Raw genomic sequence first — 26,261 nt, 5'->3', positions numbered from 1 at the left:
GCGTGTTATCCGCCACCCTTTGGGTAAAGCTGTCTTCTGTTGTCGGCGGATTCGCCAGTCGCGGTTTCCCGGGTGACCGAGAGCGGCAGATTCCGCAGGCAGCCGTTGCTCTGGTTACAATGGGCAAGACGTATTTCTGCGATTATTGCGGCAGATCGTTTCAAGACAATCTCCACAACAGAAAGAAGCATTTACAGGGGGTTCAGCATCAGAGGGCGAAGAAATTCTGGTTCGACTCATTTCGAGGTAAGAGAGAGGGGGGGGAAGCTGGTTCTTTTTACGGGTCCCAGGCCCGTGGTCCTCGCAGAAGGTTCTGGCTCCCAAGGCTCTCAGTGGGGCGGTTACCTGTATGATTAATGCCGGCGATAATTAGGACAGACTGCGCTTTAATCAGGTTGATTAAAAAGCCTCGTTCATTTTTGGACGGTTCAGTAAGTTTACCATCCAGTGAGTAGCTGAGCCATGCAGACCAGGACCAGGAGGGCTCCCGGTCCATGCTGAGTTGGCTGATCCATAATTGCGAACTGTCTACTTTTCTGGCTGCGGTTCGCACTGTGGCTCCGGAGACCCACTGTCCCGGGGCAGCTCCAACTCGCGCTGTAGTGTGTCCTGGCTCGGCTCTCCTGCGAGGAGCTGGGCTGTGCGGTGCCGCACCGGTAGCTTCAGGTCGGCGAACTCCGGAATCGCATTGCCAACAGTGCTGGAGAGGTTTGGTAGGTACGGTTACATCCAACAGGAAGCTACTGCAGCATCATCACCAAAGGAGAAGAGAGGGCCTTGTTTGGGGAAATGGAAATTGGAATTAAACATTCTCCACCGTCACTGCCAGGATCCTACCTCTATCAACGTGGCAAATTATAGCCTGGAGATTTTGTCCAGATTCCTTGTGCCCAGTGGCAGCTGCTGTCCATTGTGTGCCGATGCATCCATGCTGCCAAGAATGACAAACGGAGGCATGATTAAGGATTGTGTGCATTTACCACTCCATATAATTCAGTTTAAAGCCACACAGATGAGAAGGTTGTACAGTTGCACAATGCAACCCCTTGTAGACTGCAATATGTTGCACAATATGTTGCAAAAAAATGAGATTAGCAGTCCCAATTTATGGAAATAAGTAAATCTGAATTGATGAGAACTTTTCTTTATTTCATTACTAACCTGAATCGAATGGCCTGAAATATTTATTGTATATTTTATATGAAACTGCTTCCCATCCATAAATAGCACATCAAGAAATCAGAATATATATGATAAAAAGTGGTTGATGATGGTATTGAAGCATCCTAAAAGATTCATGTCCTCGGACCTCATCAAAAATAAATTTTGCACCACCAGAGCTTATTTCACGCTTCAAAAATTTCTAAATCCAGCACTACAGAAATCGCACTTTTGTGTATATTTGTTTTTTCCTCTCTCTATAATACAACTGATGGAATATTGGGTATAGCTGCAGCTTAAGTCATGACAAGTTCATGTCCCACCGCACACCTAATATAACTGATCGAAACTAGAAAATAGGAGCAAGATTGGCCATTTGGCCCTTCGGGCCTGCTCTGCCATTCAAAATGATCATGGCTGATCGTCTAACTCAGTACCCTGTTCCTGCTTTTTCCCCATATCCCTTGATTCCTTTAGCATTAAGAAATATATCTATCTCCTTCTTGAATACATTTAATGACTTGGCCTCCACTGCCTTCTGTGGTAAAGAATTCCACAGGTTCACCAACCTCTGAGTGAAGAAATTTCTCCTCATCTCGGTTCTAAATTGCATGCCCCATTTCCTGAGACTGTGACCCCTGGATCTGGACTCCCCAGCCATCGGGAACATCCTCCCTGCATCTAGTCTGTTAGAATTTTATATGTTTCGATGAGATCACCTCTCATTCTTCTAAACTCAAGTGAATATAGGCCTAGTCGACCCAATCTCTCCTCATATGTCAGACCTGCCATCCCAGGAATCAGTCTGGTAAACCTTCGTTGCACTCCCTCCATGGCAAGGACATCCTTCCTCAGGTAAGGAGACCAAAACTGCGCACACTACTCCAGATGTTGTCTCACCAAGGCCCTGTATAACTGCAGTAAGACATCCCTGCTCCTGTACTCAAATCGTCGTGCAATGAAGGCCAACATACCATTCACCTTCCTAACTGGTTGCTGCACCTGAATGCTCACTTTCAGCGACTGGTGTACAAGGACACCCAGGTCTCGTTGCACCTCCCCTTTTCCCAATCTATCACCATTCAGATAATCTGCCTTTCTGTTTTTACAACCAAAGTGGATAACCTCACATTTATCCATGTTATACTGCATCTGCCATGTCCTTGCCCACTCAACCAACTTGTCTAAATCACATTGGAGCCTCTTTGCATCCTCCTTACAGCTCACATTCCACCCCAGCTTTGTGTCATCTGCAAACTTGGAAATGTTACATTTAGTTCCCTCATCCAAATCATTGATATATATTGTGAATAGCTGGGGCCCAAGCACTAATCCCTGCGGTGCCCCACTAGTCACTGCCTGCCACCCGGAAAAAGACCTGTTTATTCCTACTCTCAGTTTCCTGTCTGTCAACCAATTCTCAATCCATGCCAGTATATTCCCCCCAATCCCATGTCCTTTAATTTTGCACGCTAACCTCTTGTGTGGGACCTTATCAAAAGCCTTCTGCAAATCCAAGTACACCACATTCACTGGTTCTCCCCTATCCTACTAATTACATCCTCAAAAATTCATTTTTGATTCATTTCATATGTCAAATGCGAGGTAGTTGGATTTCAGTTTTCATAGAAAAATAAACTGAATTGCAAAATGTGATCCCAAAACACTAATCCTCAAATCCAGTGTGATAAAAAGGAATGTAACTTATTCATGATTCTATGATTCAATTACCTTGAACCAGTCCTTAGCCAAAGTTTTTTTTTGGGGGGCTAGTTTTAAGTTATGAATTATTTTTGAGTTATTAGCTTTGTTTGAACTGTTCATCAGCTTTTCTGAGTTTTGAAGATTGGTATGTTGGTATGTATGTTGTTCTCAGGTGGGGCGGTGTTTGGGATCCTACAATTGACTGCAGGGCCCTGGGTTAGGCAGGAGAACATCGGGTTCCTGCACCTATTGCTATTCAGTAACCTTTATTCAAAGTGCACGTGGAATCATTAGAAATTGCTGCACAGAGGAGGCCGTTTGGCCCATCATGCTGGCACTTCAACTAATCTCATCTCATTTGTATTCTTTTTATATTCCTTTTCAAATACTTATCCAGTTCCTTCCTAAGTGATTTTATAGTTGCCTCAAAAGCCATTTGTGGTAAAGCATTCCAATAACCCTTTGTTTAAAAAAATCTTCTAATCTCTTCCTTTATTGTTCTTCTGGTGATAATCTTCATAGACTCAAAGATAGCAGGTTACAGTTTAAGTTATGTATCTGCCTGCATCAGTTTGCATCCCAAATCTTTCATTATTTTGAAAATCTCTATTGGGTCCCCCTTTAACCTCTATTCCAGTGAAGAAGCCCCAATTCTTAAAGCCTTTCATCATAATTATAACCTCTCATTCTTGGTATCATTTTAATGAATATTTGATGTACTTTTTCCATGGTTCTAATATTCTTCATATAATGAGACACCCATTAATTCATGAAAATCGCCAACCATGGCCTAATCGATGTCCTGTACAAATTCAACATAGAATCAGATCAATTTGCAAGCTTCAATATAATTCATCTTGTTTCTATGTCTGATTCATTTAAATAAATGGGGGGAAAAGTTCCCACCATTGCCACAACCTATCAGTTTGGAAATATCCATTTATCCCGGTTCTTTGCTTTTGTCCCTAACCACTTTGCTATCCCTTTAATGCCACGTGTCTTAATTTTCATAAGTCTCTTGTGTGATACATTATCAAATGCCTTCTGAAAATCCATATATACCTCATCTACTGCGGTCTCTTTATCTCTGTATGCTGTGATTTCCCTAAAAAAAAAATCAATTAAATTCTCCAAACATGACCTTCCCGTTACCATTCATATTGACTGTCTCTGATTAGCCCATATCTTTCTAAGTATTTTATCCTGTATTATAGCTAGCAGTTTTCCTACAACTGAAGTAAGACTAATTATATTACAATCCCTTGGTTTATCCTTTTTTTTTCTTTTTTGAAAGGGGTGTAACCTTTGCCACACTCCAGCCCCTTAGCGCAGTTCCTGTTTTCAATTTGTGTGTGACATTAGGCAAGAACAGCATTTTATTAACTTACTATTTTTTTTCTGCCCATTTATCACCCTCCCTCCCTTCATTTCCTGCAGGTATTGATCCTTCACTGTAGTATAGCATTGGGCCTTGCTGAATGTCCTTCAGAGTTGAAAAACCTGCTGGCATTTGTTTTTGACACGTGTGTGTTAATAACTTGAGTGAGTTACCAGAGGGTAATCACTGTCAGTGGAATTGTACCTCAGTGAAGCTTTTTAGGGAGGAAAGAAAGTCAAAATTTAATTGGAAGAAGCAATACTTAAAAAAAAAACACCTGCAGTTGATGTGTAACCTATTTTATTAACTTACTATTTTCTTCTGCCCATTTATCATCTTCCCTCCCTTCACTTCCTGCAGGTATTGATCCTTCACTGTAGTACAGTCGTACAGGTGCTGAATGGCCTCTGGCACCTTGCCCAAAAAAACACTTTTTTTTTGTGTGAGAGTCTTAATAGTGTCAGCAGGCAATTTGACCATGGCAGTAGGGGGCGTCACAACCAAGCTTAATCCTACCCTTACTGATGCACATTTAGCAGCGGTCACTGGATAACGATGAGGAGTGGGAACACTGGCTGATTTTCCTCCCCTCAGCTTAGGGTGCTGAGGTCAATTGTAGCACTCCAGCTATCACAAAGTCTGAGCTCAGTGAACTGAAATGTGCCTTTTTTTGGATAAGTTGTGATATAGGTTCAGGAACCTCTAGATTCAGGAACCGTCCCTCTAGATTGGAAAATTGCACATGTCACTCCGCTTTTTAAGAAAGGAGAGAGAGGGAAACCAGGGAATTATAGACCAGTTAGCCTAACATCTGTTGTGGGGAAAATGCTGGAGTCTATAATTAAGGATAGGGTGACTGAACACCTCGAAAATTTTCAGTTAATCAGAGAGAGCCAGCATGGATTTGTGAAAGGTAGGTCGTGCCTGACAAACCTGATTGAATTTTTTGAAGAGGTGACTAAAGTAGTGGACATGGGAGTGTCAATGGATGTTATTTACATGGACTTCCAGAAGGCATTTGATAAAGTCCCACATATGAGACTGTTAGCTAAGATAGAAGCCCATGGAATCGAGGGAAAAGTATGGACTTGATTAGGAAGTTGGCTGAGCAAAAGGCGACAGAGTAGGGATAATGGTACTCACATTGGCAGGATGTGACTAGTGGAATCCTGCAGGGATCTGTCTTGGAGCCTCAATCATTCACAATATTTATTAACGACTTAAATGAAGGCATAGAAAGTCTCATATCTAAGTTTGCCAATGACACAAAGATTGGTGGCAATGTAAGCAGCGTAGATGAAAACATAAAATTACAAAGCGATATTGATAGATTCGGTGAATGAATTCCATTTGCCACAGTTTTGCCCAATGCAGGCAAATGTGAGGTCATCCACTTTGGACCAAAAAAGGATAGAACAGGGTACTTTCTAAATGGTAAAAAGTTAAAAACAGTGGATGTCCAAAGGGACTTCGGGGTTCAGGTTCACAGATCATTGAAGTGTCATGAACAGGTGCAGAAAATAATCAGTAAGGCTAATTGGAATGCTGGCCTTTATATCTAAAGGACTAGAGTACAAGGGGGCAGAAGTTATGCTGCAGCTATACAAATCCCTGGTTAGACCGCACCTGGAATATTGTGAGCAGTTCTGGGCATCGCACCTTCGGAAGGACATAATGGCCTTGGAGGGAGTGCAGCGTAGGTTTACTAGAATGATACCCGGACTTCAAGGGTTAAGTTATGAGGAGAGATTACATAAATTGGGGTTGTATTCTCTAGAGTTTAGAAGGTTAAGGGGTGATCTGATCGAAGTTTATAAGATATTAAGGGGAACAGATAGGGTGGATAGAGAGAAACTATTTCCGCTGGTTGGGGATTCTAGGACTAGGGGGAACAGTCCAAAAATTAGAGCCAGACCTTTTAGGAGTGAGATTAGAAAACACTTCTACACACAAAGGGTGGTGGAAGTTTGGAACTCTCTTCCGCAAATGGCAATTAATGCTAGCTCAATTGCTAATTTCAAATCTGAGATAGATAGCTTTTTGCCAACCAAAGATGTTAAGGGATATAGGCCGAAGGCAGGTATATGGAGTTAGATCACAGATCAGCCATGATCTTATCAAATGGCGGAGCAGGCTCGAGGGGCTGAATGGCCTACTCCTGTTCCTATATTCCTATATAAGTTGGCATGCTTATTTTTTAAAGTAATATGTACTCTGATTTTTGGATTTCAGATACTGCCACAATCTTGGCAGAAGAACTTGCCAAAAAGCCTTGCAGAAAGTTTCTACAATCAGGTAAGTGCAGAAATATTAAAAAGATAAAGCATAGGGACTGAATAGTGCAGTGTGTTAAGCACACACTCCTATCACCTCTGGGACTTGTGTCTAAATCTAACTCAGACTAATGGAATGAAGTTCTCTCCATGCTCCCAGTGGGTCTGGGTCCAAAAACACAAAAGTGCCACTATGTTGGCAGTCAGTAGCATAATGCTCTCTTATTCCTGAAGTCAGTGTTCCCATTAGAGATGAGAATTTGAACTTTTCGTGCTATAATAAGTCCACCTGAATTATGGAAAAATACCCAGGAGTACAATTTTTTTTCCCCCCAGGTTAGTTTTCTTTTCTATCCCCACTGTCATTAGGGTACTGATTTATTGCTGGGGTAGCACTTACCCTCTGGTACCGTACCTAAATGGCCATAATTTCACATGAGCCTCAAAGTCAATGTCACCAGGTTATTTGACTGCGGGTGGCTTCATACCTGCAGCTGATTCCATCCTCAATGAACATTGACACAATGCATTTCCAGCAGGGGTTCCTGGATAGCAATCAAAAGCATGAACCTTGACCGATTTTTTTTTTTTTCCCTTCAACGCTGAAGCCAATTATACCTCCTGTACTGCTGTCCTGGCTGAGTTTGACTATCTTGGTCAGTTTGGGAATTAAACCTGGTTTGTATGGCTCAGCTACTCCCTGTATAAACTTGCTGAACCATCAGGAGACCCCCTTGCAGAACAATCATAGATTTAGTGCTTTTCAAACTTTTGGGTTGTCTCTGGGGGAGGGCATTTAGAGGTGCATAATGTTGGAAGAGGCGGGGGTGAGAATGTACTGGTGGTCATAAATCTGTTAATAGCAGGAGTAATCTGAGATGGTGAATTAAAAGTATCATTCCAAAGCCTATTATCCAAGTGCAAATTTTCCCCCCTCCCTATAGCTCTATTGGGTCAGAGACATTGAAATTTGTTCCATGCCTGTAACAATAGTCTATTCCCATCGGAGAAAGTAATGTGATAATTTTGAAGTTTTTTTTAGTTTATTACACTTAGAAGAAATCTGTTAGAGGGAATTCTATCCTAGAAAATGCTAAGAAAATCTTTAACTCAATAAGGTAGAGTTTCAACTTGCCGCCTGGGTGTAAAACTGATGTTGCAGATTGGCCACCCATGACAGAAACTGTCAATGGAAATGAAATAAAAACAGAAAATGCTGGAAATACTCAGCAGGTCAGGCAGCATCTGTGGAGAAAGAAACAGAATTAATGTTTCAGGTCGATGACCTTTTGTCAGAACAGAGGAAAATGAAAGTTGGGCGGTTTCTCAAGCATGCGGTCGATCCACAACACCAGTTTTTTACCCAGGTGACAAGTTGAAAATTTACCCAAATACCTAAAAACTTTATTGTACAAAGAGTACTTTTATATTTCTTGCTGACCTATAAGCCTTTTTTTGTGTGTACTAACAGGAAGGCAGAGAGAAGTATTTATACTGTGATATTGCCCATCTGTCCGGACGCTATCAATTCAATAATGCCGTGTTAAATTTTTAAACAGACTATATAAGTAGCCTCCCATCATTGGACGCTGGGTTCTTGTGGGGGGGAAAAATGGGTGAAGGCAATGCATTTGCACTCTGGTATGTAGAGAGGTGTGTGGAAGAGGCCAAGTGCTTCCCTGCATGGAGATGAGAGATACTAGAAACACTCTGGGATTCTTGCTGGCTGGTCATAAACTGGCATTAGCAGAGACCTGGAAAGAGGTCAATTGTCTACCCTCTTGGCCTGGGAATGTTGTATGAAAACTAACCCTAAAACCCTGCAAAATCACCTTTCAACATTACACCACATTCTAGTGATCAGATCTAAAATTATGGGCAAAGGTCACACCGATGGACCATCAAGATTAGAATACTCAAAGCATGCTCAAATGAGACTCAACGGGTACGTTTTTAACATTGACAAATGGGTGGGTTTGGGGCAGGAGGACATTGAAAATCATACCCATTTCAGATCCGCCTCCAACCCGCCCATTTCCGGTTTTCACTGGGGTGGGACGAGGGGTGGGCAACCAACCCCCTCCCAGGAGGCGGGTTGGTGACTGAAACCTTTCAAGGAGGCTGCGGGCCTCCAATAGTACAGATTTCGCAATTTCAACCCCAGGAGGCTGGGATTTCCGAGCCTACTCCTTCATGCCACATGAGAGGAGGTGAGAAGGCCCTAAACTACAAGTAAGTCCTTTTGGGCGCAGTTTGGGGTCCTGGGGGAGCAGGAGTGCTTTTCCCAGGCCCAACAAGCCTACCTGCAGCAATGCGGTCCCACCCCTCCCCCCCCCCCCCCCCCCGCCATGATCATGGACCCCTGCAATGACCCCCGATCCTGACACACCCCCTTTACTGACCCCCGATCCCTCCCCCATGACTGACTCCGCCCCCCCCGCCCCATGTCCCCCATACCCCCCCCCCCCCCCCCCCCCAATCTATACAATCAAAGACTTACCTGAAGACTTACCTTTTCACGTCCTCTCCCTGGCTGCTCTCCTGTCCGTCTGAGCCCAACCTGTCAATCAGGCCAGCCAGTTGGACGGCAAACCAACAAAAAAAACGACGTCCTTATGTCAAAATCATAAGGACGTCCAGGAAACCCTTACTTCTGGGTTTCCTGTCTGCAATTTGACCCCCCCCCCCAGCTCCGGGTCAAAATCATGCCCAACATTTGGTTTTGGGTCTGTGTTTTCCCTCCTCTCACGTGAAGATAGACTTCTGTTTGGCTATGGTCCCACCAGTAACTGTGGCGCTTTGGTACCATTCCCAAATGCTGCTCTTCATGTAAGAGCTTGGACTGTGAATGTGGCAGGCTATTCTACCACAGCGGATATCTCAGCCAAGCTTGATCCTCTCCTTGCCTGACATCCACATGCTTACTTTCTAGTGCAGGTTACTGGATAGAAATCCACAATGGGAGCCCTGGCTGATATCATCTCCCTGGCCTCGGAATGTCGGGGTCAGTTGTAGTCCCCCAACTGAGATCAGCTAATTCAACACAGAACTGGAATCAAATTTGGAACTTTCTTGGTTTGTATGACTTACAGCGGCTTTACCCATTAGGCCAATGGGGGAGCTCTTATTCTATATCTGTATTGGATGAACAGAACTAGTTTGTTTATTCTTCGGTTGGGACAGTTCTTTGAGCTTGGTGCACTTCCCCTCTTGTTACATTTTGAGGACTATTTGCTTTATATTTTTTTCCATATGGCAGATTTTCGAGCATGTTGCAAATTATCCCCATGTCTTTGAATTTTGTCATCTGAAATTATGCCTTTGTTTTTGAGAGGGAACCAGACTGCTACCAGACCTCCACCAGTGTGTCCTTTGGGTAGCCAACAGGAGGTATGAGTTACTGCCCAAGTAGGACAACCTATCTGATTTATCTACCTGTGGCCTTCCTTTCCTGTGTAACTCATTGCTTCTGTGTATTAGTGTCTTACTACAACAACTTGTCTTTCCAATATTTGACCATTTTTATTTTATCAGTTTATCTTCCATCCTTTGTTACTGGTATGATTTTAATGACTTTTTTTCTGTAGGTCAGTGTGATTTTGGTGCTAATTGCAAATTTTCCCATATGACCGATGAAGATGTTTCGAAGCTGAGACAAAAAGTGGAAGGTATGAGCAAGTGAACCTACTGTGTAGTAGATGTGCGTTAAAGGAGTTTGTTTATGAAAAATAAACATCCTGATAATGTTTCCCTTCAGATCATTGGGTGTAACCCAGTAATCAAATTATACTTAACTGCTGAACCACTTTAATGCAAACACTGTTGTTGCAAACCTCAATTTTCCTTTTCTCTGGCCCTAAATGACAGTATTTGTAAGGCTGTGCACTCATAATATTCCTTTGGTTCCATTTACAGCCCCTTTCCCATTATGTTTGGTCCTCTGTACACTTGCTTCTCTGGGTCTCCATATACAGCCTGCCCAGCTGTGGGATGTCAACTAAGCTGGGATTCAGTGCGGCTCCTTCTCTTCTTGCTCGCCTGCAAAAGAAGACAAAGGAATGATATTAGATGGCAAGGCTGTTTTCCCTTTCATACAGCAAGTAAAAGAACCATATTGAAATAGGACTATTTAATAAAACTACCTGCTCCCTTGGGGCTTGGAGTTAATCCAGTGAGCAGCTAAGTTGCACAGACTAGCAAGATCCCAGGTTAAATCCCTATTTCTGTTGTTAGTATATCTCAGCCAGGGGTCAGTAATGTGCTACAATTGACCTTGGTGCCCTTGCATTAAGGAAGGGGACACTGATTTTGATTCCTGCTCCCGATTACTAGATTCCTGCTAGAAGTACATGCTTATGGATGTTGGGTGAAGATCGGATTCATCTTAAGTGTGATGCTCACCTTGGTTGTATAAGCTGCCAAATCTTACCATCATATGCAAAAATGGCCACTTGCAACTATTTAATTAGCTGTAATTGGACAATCTACATGAGTATCCATGTATCGATTTAATCCTTGTCAATGTCACAGCCAGCTGGTCTGATTTCAGCTACACTGTGACTTGAATATTGTATTTTTCTGATCCGATTAGGAAAACTATTTATGGTGCTATGGAGCCCAAGAGAAAAATTGATGGCATTGCTGCCTGTGAAATCCCTTCTTCATTCTCTGGCGCAAGATCAGTTTGTACTGCAAGAACTGAAATATCAGCTGAATTGTCAGCCCACAGCTCTTTCACACTGTGCCTAAAAACTTGCCTGGCTTTTTTGTCTGATGAGCAGTTATAATTAGCATTGAAAAGTCGTTCCGTGTCTGTAAAAGGGTGCTGCAACTACAGTAGAACAAAACTTATTCATCTGAACTCATGTTCAAGTGACTTATTTTTATGCTTCTCAGGCATTTCAGCTTAAATGAAGTTTTACTGTATTAATAACCTAAAGTTTTATAGTTTTAAAACTTGCCTTGTTTTCTGACCATGATTTCCCTCCTCAGCAATTGATATCTAATAAATAAATAAGTTGGCAGCTGTATATGATTGGCCGTCACTGGTGAAAGTATCATCCGAATCACATGTAGCTCTTCCACTCTGAATTGTAGGTTTTCACACTTGGAAAATAAGTTTAAAGGAGGCAACCCAAGTCTCGTCGATTTTTTTTTCTGTGGCAGGAGGCTGTGAAGGTTTATAGTTTAGTCCATTTTCCTTAATCATTTCAGTGAAGATTGTTTCTAGGTTTGATGCCCAGGGATTTCTGCTTCTGTGCTCTCTAGTCCACTAGTTCCTACAGATTCACTTTAATGGACACAAAATTGTGGGCTGGCGAGCACAGAAGCGGAAAACCCTTGCTGACCACTCCATAGGGTGCTGACAAATCCTATATGAAATTTGATGTAAGCAGTTGTGTAAACAGATCTATATCCAGGTGTATTTTATTTCATATATAGTTTCTAAGATTAATTTTGTAAACAAGTATGGTTTTATAATTTTTTTATTTTGTCTGACCTATTCCATGCAACACAGTCCCATATGGTACATACTAACTTTGTTCGTTTATTAATTCACTGTGCCAGAGACTGGTTAGCTTTGGGCTGCCCCTGCTGTTTCCCCACCAAGTGAGCTCCTATGTTAGCTAATCCATCATAAGGACGTAGCAAGTGAAGAGGGAGAGATTTTCTACCATAGGAACAATTACATTAATAAAATGTGCTTATGGACTACAATGAGTCAAAAAAATCTCTAACTCTTCCAGCAGATGGAGCTGTTGTATTTTTCCCCAAGTGAACTTCTATGGTTTGTACAAACCATTTCAGTTCTTCCATCTCAGCATAGGAATGTACAGGACAGGAAAAGGCCATTTAAACCCATCTGGTTGGTTGCAGAATTTTTAAAAAAGTTCACTATCTATAAGAAAGAAAAAAATAAGTTGCATTTATATAGCTCTGTATCAAATCCTCAGGATGTCTCAAAATGCTTTACAACCAATGGATCACTTTAAGTGCAGTCATGTAGGCAGATATGGCAGCCAATTTGTGCATAGCAAGGTCCCACAAATAGCAATTAATGAATATAATTTGTTTTTGGTAATATTCTTTGAGGGAGGAATGTTGGCCAGTCCACTGGGAGAAGTCTCTGCTCTCTGAATACTGCCATGGAATCTTGCATCCATTTTGGAGGTAGAAGAGGACTCAGTTTAATGTCACATCCAAAAGATAGCAACTCTGACTGCAGCACTTTCTCAGTACTGTCTTTTTGGATGAAATGTTAAACCAAGATCCCATCTGCCTGTTCAATTGAATGTTAAAGGTTGAAAAACACTATGGTGTTCTCCCATCACCTTGCCCAACAATTCTCCCTCAAATGCCTGTACACGCCTTGCTTAAAAAATTAATAAAATGTGCTTAGAGACTACAATGGGTCAAAAAAAACTCTAACTCTTCTAGCTATCCGCTTCGGTCACCTCCCTGAGCAGTCCATTCTAAACATTCACTACCCTCTGTGTGAAACAGTTATCATCGATCCATCCGTTCTCCTTTCTTCTTCAGTGCTTCATCCCATGTCCAAGTTATCATTCTGAGGGCTGTGATGAACAGTTACTTATGTTCAATTTGTTGATACCCTTGAGGATCTTGAATCCTCAATAAGATTGCCTCTCAGCCTTCTCCAGTATAAACAAACTCGGCTTCTGTGATCTCTCCTTGCAGCTAAGGTGTCTGATGCTAACTGTCAGATGGGTAGCCCATAGCCCTTTCTTCAGGATGGCCTCTAACATTTTATCTTGAGAGATTCCCATTTTCATGGGCTCCCTGGCAGATCACAAGATTGATAAAGATGAGAAAAGCTATTCGGCCCTTCCATTCAGAGCCTGCAGTCCCCGCTCCCCCCCCCCCCCCCCCCCCGCCCCATCAGAGTATCAAGATGTTTCTTAAATGATTTTTGCCTTCACTTTGCCTTGTTTATTTTCTTGCACTAACTATACATAAGCAAATGCATATTTTGAAAGTTTTGCATTTGGTTCTATTAAGTGTTTGAAATTAATTTGTTACAGAAGAAAATAAAGTAGAACACAATGATGGCAGACCAGCCCCTAATATTGACGAATGGTTGGCAAAAAGAGCCAAAAGGAAAGAAAACAATTCACACAGCAGGTAATTCATATGTACCACAAGTGAACTGCAATATATGTTTTGCGCTGGCTCAAAAAGAATTGCGCTGAAGCCGGCCCCACCCAGAAAACTGCCCCCCCCCCCCCCCCCCCCCGCCCGATTGAAACAACGAGGGTGGTGAGTTTCCGCTGATTGCGCCCGCCTGCAGCCATTCAAGGAGGGTCTTAAAACTAAGCTAGTTTTCTTAGGCGCATGGGCACTAGTAGCCACATTTTAAATGTTTCTAAATATTAAAAAATATTTAATTTACTAAGAAACTGACTAGTGTACACCAATGAAAGTAGTAAATGTTTCAGTACAGTTTTTTAAAAGTTATTTTCAGTGATTTTTAAAATCAGCTTACTCACAGGTGGAGGACTAGACTTGCTTATTGTTTGTGATAAACCCATTTTCAGCTATATTAATAAAACTGTACCAGGTTGTTCTTAAATGCATCTTAAAGATATTAATGAATATTTTTTATTACAAAAAAAATAAAAGATTACGCTCTATTAAGCTGCCGGATTGCACTGATTCATGAAAGATTTTACATTTGTGATTATGTTATTTCATTTTAGCGGAAACTTGCAAAAAAACCCAGCCAGCGCAATTTTCGGCGCTCAAAGTGGAAATTCAGGGCCCATGTTCATAAATGAACAACAAATTGGAACTGAACAGATGGGGAATCTACCAATGAATAAGCAATAACTTTTTTTAAAAAGTTGGGGGGGGGGGCGGGCGGATAAAAAAAAGTACACCAGGCATTTCCTGCTGGTTTGTTCTGACCTGGAGTTGGGGGATTACAATCAGCTGTTTTTGCAAAAACAGCTATTCAGTAGCTAATTGCTGTTATTGATAATTTTGGGATGTGCATTTTTGCAGCAATTTGACATTGTAGCCTTAAAGAGACAGACCAAATAAACACAATGTAGTCTTTGCAAGAAGAATAATACATTAGTAGATGTTACATTGTATAATACTCCTGTCACTGTAAAAGAGTGTATACTCCAAACTAATCTTGAGCAACTCCACAAGTGATCCACTTTTTAATGTTTTATTATGCTCTCTTAAGATTGTTTTCCTTTTTAGAATACACATAGGAATTTACATTTATAAATATACAAAATGATGTGCCAGCCAGAGCATTTGTTAAAAATTCAATCGTAATATATAAGCACAGTAAAGAAAGGGGGTACCAAGTAATATTATTGCTTTTACTTTGTTCCCCTGACATATGTAATTTTGCTTTTTTAAAAAAACTATATGCAGTTTTGTAGTTATAGCCATTTGTACATATAGAATTGATGTGCTTAGTCAAGAGAACCGATAGCCCTAAAGAATTAGATGTTTTTCTATTATTGCATCTGTAACCATAAGCATTCATAGGTCAGATATGACGTATGCTGTTTTATACACTCAGTCCAATGCTTTTCAGAACACTCAGTGTGGGATTGTCCAGCTGAAGGGCAGTGACTAAGATGCATGTCATAATTTTTGTGGAACACTTGTGTGTTAGTGATGTTTTTTTGTTTGGTTATTTTTAGCTAAGAAGAATACAGTGCTTCCAGTTTGGTGAAGCACCCACTTGTCACAAATTTATATTGACTTTTCAGGAGGAAAAAAAACTGTCTGAATTCCCTTGGTGTCTTGTATGCTTAGTTTCTTGTGTTCATTTCAAATGTGATAAAAAGACTTCAAATAAGGGTTACTTTCATAACTTTTATGTGCAAATGTACAAATTAAAGTGCCAAAGTATATCACATGCTGTATATACATTACAGTAGATTATTGATTTGCATTATATAAGGATGAGTTTATAATTTTTACATTTATGTATTAAAATCAATCAAAGTGCTTCACACAATAAGTTTCTTTGAAATGCAGTGACTTAAGTAGACAAACATTGCAGCCATTCAGCATCAGCAATGTCCCATAAAGATCAGCAAAATGAATGACCAATTAACCTTTTTTATTAATCGAGGGAAGAATATTGTCCAGGATACTGGGAGAATTCCTTGCTCCCTGAATAGTGCAATGGGATATCCATCAAAACAGGCAGATGAGCTTTCAGTTTAATTCCATATACAAATGACAGGATTTCTGATGATGCAACCATCCCTCAGTACTATACTGTGGTGACCACTTGGACTGAGCTCAGACCCTGGCATGGGACTTAAACCCAAAACCTTCTGACCCAGAGGCAAGAATAATACCAGCTGAGCCAAACTTGTTTTTGTGTTTGACTTGTAATTGACATTGTGCTAGCATTTACTATGTGGGGAGACCAAGTTTTTGGTACATTTCTCTATTGGTTATATTGCTCCATTTCTACTTCAGTCCCCTGCTAAGTTTCCATGGGTTTCCTTTAGGCTGGGTGGGTTACATATGTTTGTAACTTTACCTTAAGTGGAAAAAAAATGTTGTTTTGTTCTCATATAGTACATTATTTATTTCCAGCTTTAGGTTCCCCTGAAACCTACCCAGTGCCATATGACATCTCCTGCCAAGAGAGTAGAGAATCAAACTGCTAAAAGGCTTCTGCCAGTACTATTTTTGAGATCTGGTCCATGGGAATGGCCTGATTTGACTTGCTGTCAAATTTTGAGTTCTGAAATGTTGTTTTGTTTTTCCCAGTTGCTTTCACTTGGTGCCTTTTTCTGACCGCTAAAATCAAATACCTTACTGTGTGGGGAATTATGGAAACAAATCTGGCTTACCATTCAATGACATAGTGAATTAATGCGCCACCATGCAACATGGTTAAGTTATTTATCTTTTTAAAAAAAAATCCACAAATGGTATGTTGTATAAAAAGCATTCTGAATATACCATCATAGAATTTTAATTGAAAATATTAAATCTAAGGGACTAGATTTTATCAGTTTTGTGCTGCTAGAAGTTTTCATTTCTGGAGTGAGGTGTAGGAGCGCTGGTTTTATAAGCTTTTAATTGGCTTTCCTACCACACATTTGGTGGAGTGTCTGGGAGGATTTGGCCCAAACGTGGTCAAGGCATTAAAGTGTGCACACAATCCTTCATTAAAGTTAATGATGCATTATGATCATGTCACTGCTCAACATTCAAAATAATGCAGTGTGTAAATACTCCTGAAGCTTTTTAGCTTTGGGGGATTGTACATGTTTGTGTTACAGGGACAATATGCAGAGCAGTGTAGAAGAACTGCTGTCTTTTGGTGGTGTATCACTGTGTGATTGTGCTTATAAGCATTGTGGTAGAAAGGGGAGTTTTTGTCCAACATGCTGAGAATGACTCAGAGATCATTATGTACAGTGAAGGAAGAACTACAGTCTAAGACAAGAAATGTTAGTGTTTGTCCTTTGATAAGTGGCAGTACAGCCTTTTTAAAATACATAAATAAATTCAAAGCAATTTGTTGAAATAACGTTTGATACTGGGCTCCTCTGTGGAACCCAGTATTCTGCTATTTTAGAGTAATGGAGGATCCTGGGAATCCCCCACAGTGCAGGTGTCCAAGAGGTGGCTCACATGCCAGATCTGGCTTGATGTCTCCACTTTACTTAGCTTGTGAAGCCCTGGTTGGGTTCATTCCTGCTTGTATCCCATTTCTGGAGGACTGAAAGATTAATTCCTGATTGATGGATTCAGGGCATTAGGGTTCAGAAAGCTTTTCCGTGTTTGTATTCAGAGAGACTTGTACACCAAAGGTGGAAGAAGCAGAGGTGGAGGCCAAGTGAGCAGCAGCAACAGTGGAGGAAACGATGGGGACCATGCAGCAGTGGAGGATGGCAGCGGACCAGACGAGGAAGTGGAGAGCAAAAAGATAAGCTAGCCAGTTTTACCAGCAAAAAAGTGAATTTTTGTACATGGGGTGATGGGGGGGATCTTTGGATTTTTGCATTTGGGAGGCCTGAATTTTTTTTTAACCCAGTGGATATATTCATTTGGTCTTTTTAAAAGTGAAGCTAATGTGTTGCGGTGACACCAGCCAAGGTTACCCTCACTATTCATTGGCGATAACTTAATTGACTTATAGCAAAAATCCAGCAGAGACTTAGAAGAGGAATTAACAATGCTGCAGATCTGTTTGCAGCTGACTGATTATGTTGTCACCAGTGCTAGAAAGTGGAAGTGCTCTGGAATACCCTTAGGTGCTGTTGGTGGAAAGCATCTGTTTGACTTTTGAAATGCACCATGTGAGTACCCTTCAGGGCTCTGTGGAAGACTACTACTTTTATCAAGGATGTTTGAATCTTAAAGTGCTTTTGTATTAGTGATCTGCTGTTGACGTAAGGCATGCAGTACTTACACCACTGACTGCTCCTGACCGTGTAAACGAGGTAAACTCCAATGGTGTTCAGGAACCAACTTTCCATGAGTCCCAAGGGTGCCATCTGAGGCATAGAAAATATGCACCTCTTTGCTATTGGCCTGCCAGTGGCTCCTATGATCATCTACTACCCTTGATAAATTAAAAAGGGATGAGTAGTGCTTGGAGGTCATGGGTCTCCACTAAGTGTTGCTCTCCTAACACTCAATATAAAAAAGACCCACAGAAAAGTTTCCCTTAGGCCACAGAAAGTAAGTGAAATTTTAAACTGTTAAATGGAGTGAAATGTGTCCAAAAAATGCCAGCAATTTTTAAAGTTTGTTTGGGGAAAAAAATTTAATTGACTATTTTTGTTTTCTTAACATTGGTCACAATGAGTTGGATTATGCTGATATAATGGGGGAGTTGCTGGAGAGTGCAAGTAGTGCACATCTATACTGTAAGGAATTGGAAAGAACTTTGCTATTTCTGTGCAAATCTTTTAAAGAACCTTTGGAACAGGGATAGGCCATTCAGCCCCTTGAACCTGTTTCACCATTCAATTACCCAGCATCCACAGCTTTTTGAGGAGAGAATTTCACTACCCTATATATGACCGTGCTTCCAGATTTCACTCCTCAAGCACCTAGCTTTAATTTTAAAACTGCCTCTTTTTTCAGGATTCCCCCACCAGAGGAAATAGATACTCTGCATCTACTCTATCGAATCCTTTTATCATTTCAAACACCTCAATTAGATCACCCCATAACCACCAAAAGTCAAGGAAATACAAACCAAGTTTATGTAACCTGTCCTCAAAATTGAACCCTTTAAGCCCTGGCATCATTCTAATGAATCTGCACTGTACCCGCTCCAAAGCCAGTATATCCTTCCTGAGATACGATGCCCAAAACTGAACGCAGTAAAATGATTGCATTTTGATTTGTATGTTTCTTACCTGTTCAATTATGATTTCTTGCTGTTTTACAATTATAATTAGGTACAAGTTAGAATCTGAAGTCTGACATTGCAGTGTAGTGCTGTATTGGAGGACCTGTTCTGTCTGCCTTTTTAAGTGGATATAAAAGATCCCATGTTATTATTAAAGAAGAGAAGGGAGTTCTTCTATTGTCCTGGTCAGCATTCTTCCCTTAACCAACACCTTCAAAACAAAATTAACTGACCTTTCATCTTACTTGCTGTTTGCAGGTCCTTATTGTGCAAATTGGCTGCTGCTTTACCCACAACAGTGACTGCACTTCAAAAAGTAATTAATTGATGTGCAGCACTTTGAGATGTCCTAAGATTATGATAAGATGCTTTTTAAAAGGGTTTTTCTTTCTCTTTCCCTTTTTTCTCTGAGTAAGAGTAAGCATTTTATTCCAAATTGTTTAACTTTTTTGGCTTTTTTACTTTTTACTGGCAGTTGAAGGCACATCTGGCAATGGTGGAGGTGGGGGTGGGAGAAGGGTTTTTAAAAAAAAGGCAAGAGTCAGAGGTACAGAGTGTTGGGCTGAAGGAGGTTACAGACTTGGGGTGGTTCGAGGCCATCAAGTGATTTTAAACATGAGGATGAGACTTTTAAATTGAAAGCTTTGGGGAACCGGGAGTCAATGTAGGTCAGCAAGGGCAGAGGTGATCGCTGAATGGGACTCAGTGAGAGATAGGATACTGGCACCAGAGTTTTGGATGAACTGACGTTTACGGAGGTTGGAGATGGGAAGCCAGCCAGGAGAGCATTGGAATCGTCAACTTTTGAGGTGATAAATTTACATCACACTAGTATCCAGCTGGTTATAGCCATACAATCTTAACTTCTGTAACCTTTCTCTCCCTCTGGAGATTCACGTTCCAATTTTACAGAAACATCCTTCTATATATACTAGACTGAAAACTCCTACACCTTCTAGTACAAGATCTAGAACTGAACTAAGGGCGGTTGTGTCAAAAACACCATTTTATATATCTTTAATTACCAAAGAAGCTTCCTTAAATTCTATTGACAATCTGAGTGACTTATTAGAGTTCAGCCCTTTTTGTCCGAAATCTCACACCACCATGTTGGTATCCCTGATCTCCAAATCAAAGAAGCACTGGCACCTATGCAGTCCATGGGGGTATTTGCTCTGGCTGGCTGCCTGCCTCTCTTCTGCAGCTTTGTCCGTGCCCGGGTGGCTCTGGAGAAGGAGCACGCGGTGTCCACCTGTACCCTTGAGGCCTTCCATGACCAGTGGGCACCGCAGGGACTGGAGTGTGTACTGGACACTGAAAATAATATTATTTAATCTGATAAGTTTCCTTTTGTCTTTTGTATGATTTGGGTGTTTATTAGTTGTGCCCCTCTGAAAAGGGGTACTTTTGTTATTATTTTGGTTGATGACACTGGGGCAGCCCAGTGTCATCAACCAAAATAATAACAAGATTTTAGAAAAGGCACCTCAACATCCCAGGTCACTCATTTTGGAACATCTTTATGTCCCCCTTAATAAACCATCTCTGGGCCTGTGATCTTGATGGCTTGTCTTCTATCCTTGCTAAGGAATGTTTTATTTGTATACGTCTTCAAGGTTTAATTAGCATTAGCCCTTTCCTTTCCAGCATTCAGTTTGATTATCAACTCCATTTTGAGGTCATATTTAAGGCAGAATGGGCCATTTCTCCTACATTGAATTCTCCCAGCTTGGGAACACTGAAGCCAATTATAGTACCCCACTGTTACCCTAGTTGAAATAAGTTAATTTGGCCCAGGCCAGGGATCGAACCTGGGACATGCCTGAATTTGCAAGCTTGGATGCTACACTGTGATTCATTTTTCCACTGAGCTATCCAGAGAGCTAGAGTTTGTTAAAAAGGTAACAATATTTAACCTTGGGGAAAATGTCATGACATTTTATAAGAAATGCTGTTTAACTAAACCACTTGTAATTTTCCTAGTGTTTAGCAGCACTAACTTTCATGCATTTAACTGCAGTGCAGTTTAGATATTTGTTTTTGTCTGTAAACCTGATGAATTTGGTTCTCCATAACATCTGCATTCTAGAAAAGCTCAATATATGTCCAAATAAATGTAGTTTCTCAATAGATATTTGTTAAATCTCCTGAATAGCGTAAGACAAAAAGTTCAGAAGTAGATTGCAATAATTGGATAGTCAAGCAAATTTAAAAGACCTTGAGGCAGGCATTAAATGGATTTTGATTTAAAGTTGCAAATCTATACCTGCAAAATGAAAAATCCATAGTTTTAAATTTTAACCTTTCTGGATTATCCATTAATTCATTTACTTTAACTCCCAGCCTATGTAGCTCAGAATCAAGGTTATGTGGGGTTTTAGCACAAGTTATAAATGAGCATGCATTTCCAATTGATTAGTGGTGTATAAATTGAGGGTCATTAATGTTTGCATTTTCATTATTTTGCTACCAGGCACACTATCACCGTTGATACCTTACTGGCATTTTCTGTGGGCTGGTGAAGTTTTGAGAGGAGTGTCCTAAATTGAAAAGGATAAAAAGTTGCATGATCTTTTAAGTTTCTTGAAAACCTATTTAGATAAAACTCCATTTTCCTGCCAATGTTTCTTTTCCACCCCATCTCCTCCCAAAACCTTGTTGGGGTATGGTTCCATGCACATAGGGTGCCCTCCTGTACCTTGCCCCAGTGGCCTCTCCATGTCTGAGTCCCAACTAGTGATTTTTGGCATGTTATTTAACTGTAGAGGACATTACAACCATATATCCATAACTGACCTCCAAACTTGCGCTTGTAGCAAGGGGTCACCATGGCCTGAGCTGAAATCACCTAATTCAGCCCAGACCAGGGATTGAACCTGGAACCTTCTTGGTTTGTATGGCTTAGCCATTAGGAGAGCATAATTCAGGTAATTCTTGCGTGGCCTCTGTTTTCACAGATTTTATGTCATGCAAAATTAAATAATTGCAAGTGTTTATTACAAAATATCAAAACGGCCAGGTGTGAAATTAAATCTATGCAAGTTTGTTGTTAAGCTTGCTCTCATGAAAATCTTAGCCCCCCCCCCCCCCCCCCCAAGAACAAACCAGTAGTAATCACAGTATTTGCATCAAAAACATCTGAGAATTAGTCCAATAATTTTGAAAACTGTATCAACCAATTTGTGCTAGGGAAAAGTCTAATCCTAAATGGAGGACTTGTTTCATTCCCATCTGGTTGTTATGTGGAAATTAAACTATGCTGTTGGTTTGAAGTTTTGCCTTTTTATCTGGTAGGGTTGACAGTACTCTGAATTGAGATGTTGGTTTGAAGTTCTGAAGTTAGAACTATTTAAATTGGAAACATAACATTTAAATAAAAATGAAATACAGAAAACACAAAGGACCCACAGCCAACCAGTGATTTGTCCTATTACATGTCTAGTGTTTATGTTGCATTGTGATCGCATGTTAATCATGTTCTTTGCTTGATTATTTCATTGTATCACAGCATTATCAATTATTACAATGTTGAATTTCATTTTTTTTACAGTGGTTTAGAAGTAGAAAAAGAGGTTGATGATGAACCTGTTGTTTACTGGCTACCTCCAGGATATCATGCAGTCCATGAGCTACCTCCTTCTCTACATCCTCCACCTCCTGGAGGTTGGAAGACTACGCTGAATGTTGAATGGGGTTAATATCTAAGGAATTTTTTTTTTCCAATAAAAGTATGATCAGAGATGTACTTGTTACTTTACTGACTGTGGGATTGTGCCTTAATTGACACATTTTGAAATTCATACGGGTTCCTAAGTAGCTCTATTTGCACATGTAATACATAGAGCGCAGCAACCAAGTTTTAAACAATCAACCTGGTATCTGCTGCAATCATTGCAATGCAATTTATGGCTGACAAACACTGCAAATTACAAGAGGTAATCATCAGCAAAATATGGAACATTAAGTAATAGTAAATGTATTAATTTTTGGAGTAGATCGGATGGAAAGCGTTTGAAACCAAGCAGTCACTTTCTTTTACAATATGCGAGTGTTTTATCATGCAGCAAGACTGGCTGATGTTTCTATTAATAAGTCAAGTCTTTTGCAAAGCATTACAGCTAGTGGTTACAGTAAAGATACTTTTAAAGTAATCAAATCATTGTGACAGTTCTTGATTTTCTTCAGAATTCTCCGTTTAGACATGCTATGCAAGGCATCTCGCGCGTGTGTGCCTAAAGTCACAGATAAGAAATGCATTAGTGATATAAATGGTTAGGAATTTTATATGATACAGCTTGTACTATAGGTTTTATCTGTAATGAAAATATATTTGTGCCTAATAATATATTTATATTTCCAGATAATCTGTTTTCTTCCTGTTTACATATGTAATACTTTTTGTGAAATATTTGGTAATGGGAGAAGGGAAATATTTTGATATTGGAAGTTTGCATGTAGAATGTTTTTGTTCCCACTCTGTCAGAACCCACTGTTTTTGGCTATGCAGCTTATTGACCTAAAGCTCCTGTTAATAGCAGCCATTTAAAAAGGTGCCCACTTTTGTCTTCTCACTCCCTGCAGGTGAGGGAAAGTTAGTCACTATAAATTGGATGTTATCCATTTTTCTAAGGAGCACAGTGCTGTCTGGCTGCTATGATGAATCTCTTTCTGGGAGAGGGACTAAGAAAAAAGAGAAGCCAAGGCACAAAATAAGAGGTCCATAGGCTAGACAGCATTGTAACCGAGAACAAAACGGTATAATTTGGCAGACTTCACAGCCAGCATATCTGTCTGTCTGTAATTTCTTAATTATATTGTTCATATTTCCTGTACACATTATCCTTATTCCCTATGTCACAATTTGTAAGTCAACATTTATAATGGGGAAATCTTGCATCAGTATTTCATCATCACAATTTGTTGATTGGCTCAAAGTAAAATGCAGCAGATCAGAACCGAAGAGATGGGGAAAGGTACAAATCAAAAGCAGGGTAAGCAGCTAGAAAACTACCATTAACAAACTATAAAGGATTTAAGAAAATAACCAACTCTGAATGACCAGTTAGGAGAACCTATCAATTTTTTAAAAAATAAATACATTTAAAAGATAAATCATTGGTATCACTCATGCTTCCTGAATTTTTTTCACCTGCCATTTTTCCTTAATAACTAAAATTTTTTATGTCCAAATAACTAAAAATTTTTAAATGCATATTTATCAATAACATAATTAAATTTACAAATTGAATTGTCTTTTAATGCTTTTCTTAAAGTTTTTATTTGAAGACCTCAACCTGTAACAAAAGCCTAGGCTTTGACTGGATAATTGTTGCCAGAACTGTTGGAGACTTCCATTCAGTTACATTGGGCCCGATAGTAGGAGGGAGGCGGGTTGGCAGCGGGGGGGTCGACTGGGCGCGAGGGTAATACACCCAGTGAAATTGGTGGGTTCCCCACGCGATTGTAAGTGAATTGAAGCCACTTACCTTGGCTTCCGGATTTCGCGCTGGAAAGCTGCGCAGCGGGCGAACTGCGCACCCGCATCATAGGCTGTCAGCTGGAGGAGCCCTATTTAAAGGGGCAGTCCTCCACTAACTGATGCTGCAGAAAATAGGCAAAATTACAGCATGGAGCAGCACAGGGGGAAGGCTGCTCCCAGGTTTAATGATGCTTCACTCCAGGTATTACTGGATGGGGTGAGGAGGAGGAGGAGGGAGATCTTCTACCCGGCGGACGGGAGGAAGTGGCGTGCCTCTGCCACCATGAAGGCCTGGCTCGAGGTGGCAGAGGAGTTCACCCGCACCACCAACATATCACGCACCTGCATACAGTGCAGGAAGCGCTTCAATGACTTGAGTAGGTCAGCCGAAGTGAGTACTCTTACTCATTCCCCTACACTCCGTCTGCCACATCACCGCCCCCACCCCACATCTCCTTCTGCACTGCCAACGCTACTCTATCACACCCACTGAACCCTCATCCTCATCTTACCTGCACTTCTACCACTACCACTCAACCCAATCCTCATACAATCTCATGGTTCTGTCTCATACTCACCCTCATGCATTTCACGGTCAGCCTCACCCAACCTGCCACTATGTGTGCTGCAGCCACAGGACATGCATCATGTATGTGTAGTAGGAAGCATAAGGCAAACGTGTCGTGAGCATGAAGGGGATGCAGAAGGGTGTTTGAGGGTTTGTCATGGTTTTTACTTATATTTAATTTCTGATCATCTCACATTACATATATTGTCACCACTACTGCCACGTCTTGGCCAATCTTGACTGGCTTGTGCAATAAGGCCCTTTCATGAGGTTCTCCATGAACACCCTTGATGCCACCCATTGGGTCACCCTACAGTGGGTGTATGTGTAATTGCACAACTACTTTGTGCAGGTGCCTGTTGCACAGCACTGTGTTGTGTAGCTCCACATGGCTGAGGTGGACAGCGTGCCTGGCGAGGCTGGAGATGTTGCTCATCCTCCAATGGAATGATGAATGCAGCTATGGTACCCCTCTTTTCCCCCCCCCCCCCATCATCCTGACGCGTGAGTGTGAGGGGGTCCGCAAAGTAAGTAAATTTGTTTGGACAGCAGAGTTTAGGGTATGATCTAATAATTTTGGAGTGTGGAGACAACGGTGTGGCAGGCAAAACTTTGTCTGAGGTGACAGAGTGCCCTGCTGCAATGAGTGAAGTATTCCCCCCAACTATCAAGGAATCCTCTGCATCTCCCAATGGCTGCTGACTGAAACACGTCTGCAACAACAGGGAGTGTTTCCCACAGCATGGGAAATACGCTGAGGAGAGTCCAAAATCACATCCCTGCTAAAATCTCTTCCCAATGAGGTCTGTCAACGTCCTCAAGTACCTCCCTAACTATCTAAACTGTCATCCCGCCGGCTTTAATTGCCGGTGGGAGTCCCGCATGCGGGAGCTGCGCACGCACCGATTCGTATCATTGGGGAACCCGGAAGTGGGCGGGTTGGAGCTGGGCTCCGGACCCGCTCCGGGATTCCCCAATTTCAGGAACACCCCCCGCCACGAACGCACCCGCTCGGCCATCCTAACATTGACCCCATTAAGTCTACAGCACAGAAAGAGGCCATTTGGCCCAACTGGTCTATGCCGGTGTTTATGTTTCACACTAGCCACCTCCCTCCCTACTTGATCTACCCCTATCAGCATACTTTTCGATTCTTTTGTCCTTCATATGCTTATCTAGCTTCCCCTTAAAAGCATTTGTTATTTGCCTCAACTACTCCTTATGGTATCACATTCTTACCACTCTTTGGGTAAAGAATTTTCTCCTGAATTCCCTATTGGATTTATTAGTGACTGTCTTATATTGATGACTTCTAATTT

The 26,261-nt window shown here is 41.1% G+C and overlaps 1 protein-coding gene across 1 annotated transcript; it reads left to right on the top strand.

Moving 5' to 3' along the window:
- Positions 1 to 33: 33 nt before the first annotated feature.
- zmat5 (zinc finger, matrin-type 5) lies at positions 34 to 24,007 on the top strand. The gene is made up of 5 exons (XM_068005747.1): positions 34 to 246; positions 6,476 to 6,538; positions 10,104 to 10,184; positions 13,560 to 13,659; positions 22,446 to 24,007. Exons 1-5 carry the CDS (start codon positions 120 to 122, stop codon positions 22,591 to 22,593), a joined length of 519 nt encoding a protein of 172 aa, XP_067861848.1. The 5' UTR covers positions 34 to 119; the 3' UTR covers positions 22,594 to 24,007.
- Positions 24,008 to 26,261: the final 2,254 nt, after the last annotated feature.

Source organism: Heptranchias perlo, chromosome 25 (genome assembly GCF_035084215.1).
Source record: "Heptranchias perlo isolate sHepPer1 chromosome 25, sHepPer1.hap1, whole genome shotgun sequence".
Lineage (NCBI taxonomy): Eukaryota > Metazoa > Chordata > Chondrichthyes > Hexanchiformes > Hexanchidae > Heptranchias > Heptranchias perlo.
The sequence above is the reverse complement of the archived record's forward strand: the minus strand, read 5'-3'. Positions and strand labels throughout refer to the sequence as shown.

Coding starts and splice junctions, on each gene's coding strand:
- zmat5 (XM_068005747.1), top strand. CDS start 120: ATGGGCAAGACGTATTTCTGCGATTATTGCGGCAGATCGTTTCAAGAC. Junction 247..6,475: donor CTGGTTCGACTCATTTCGAG/GTAAGAGAGAGG, acceptor TTTGGATTTCAG/ATACTGCCACAATCTTGGCA. Junction 10,185..13,559: donor GCTGAGACAAAAAGTGGAAG/GTATGAGCAAGT, acceptor AATTTGTTACAG/AAGAAAATAAAGTAGAACAC.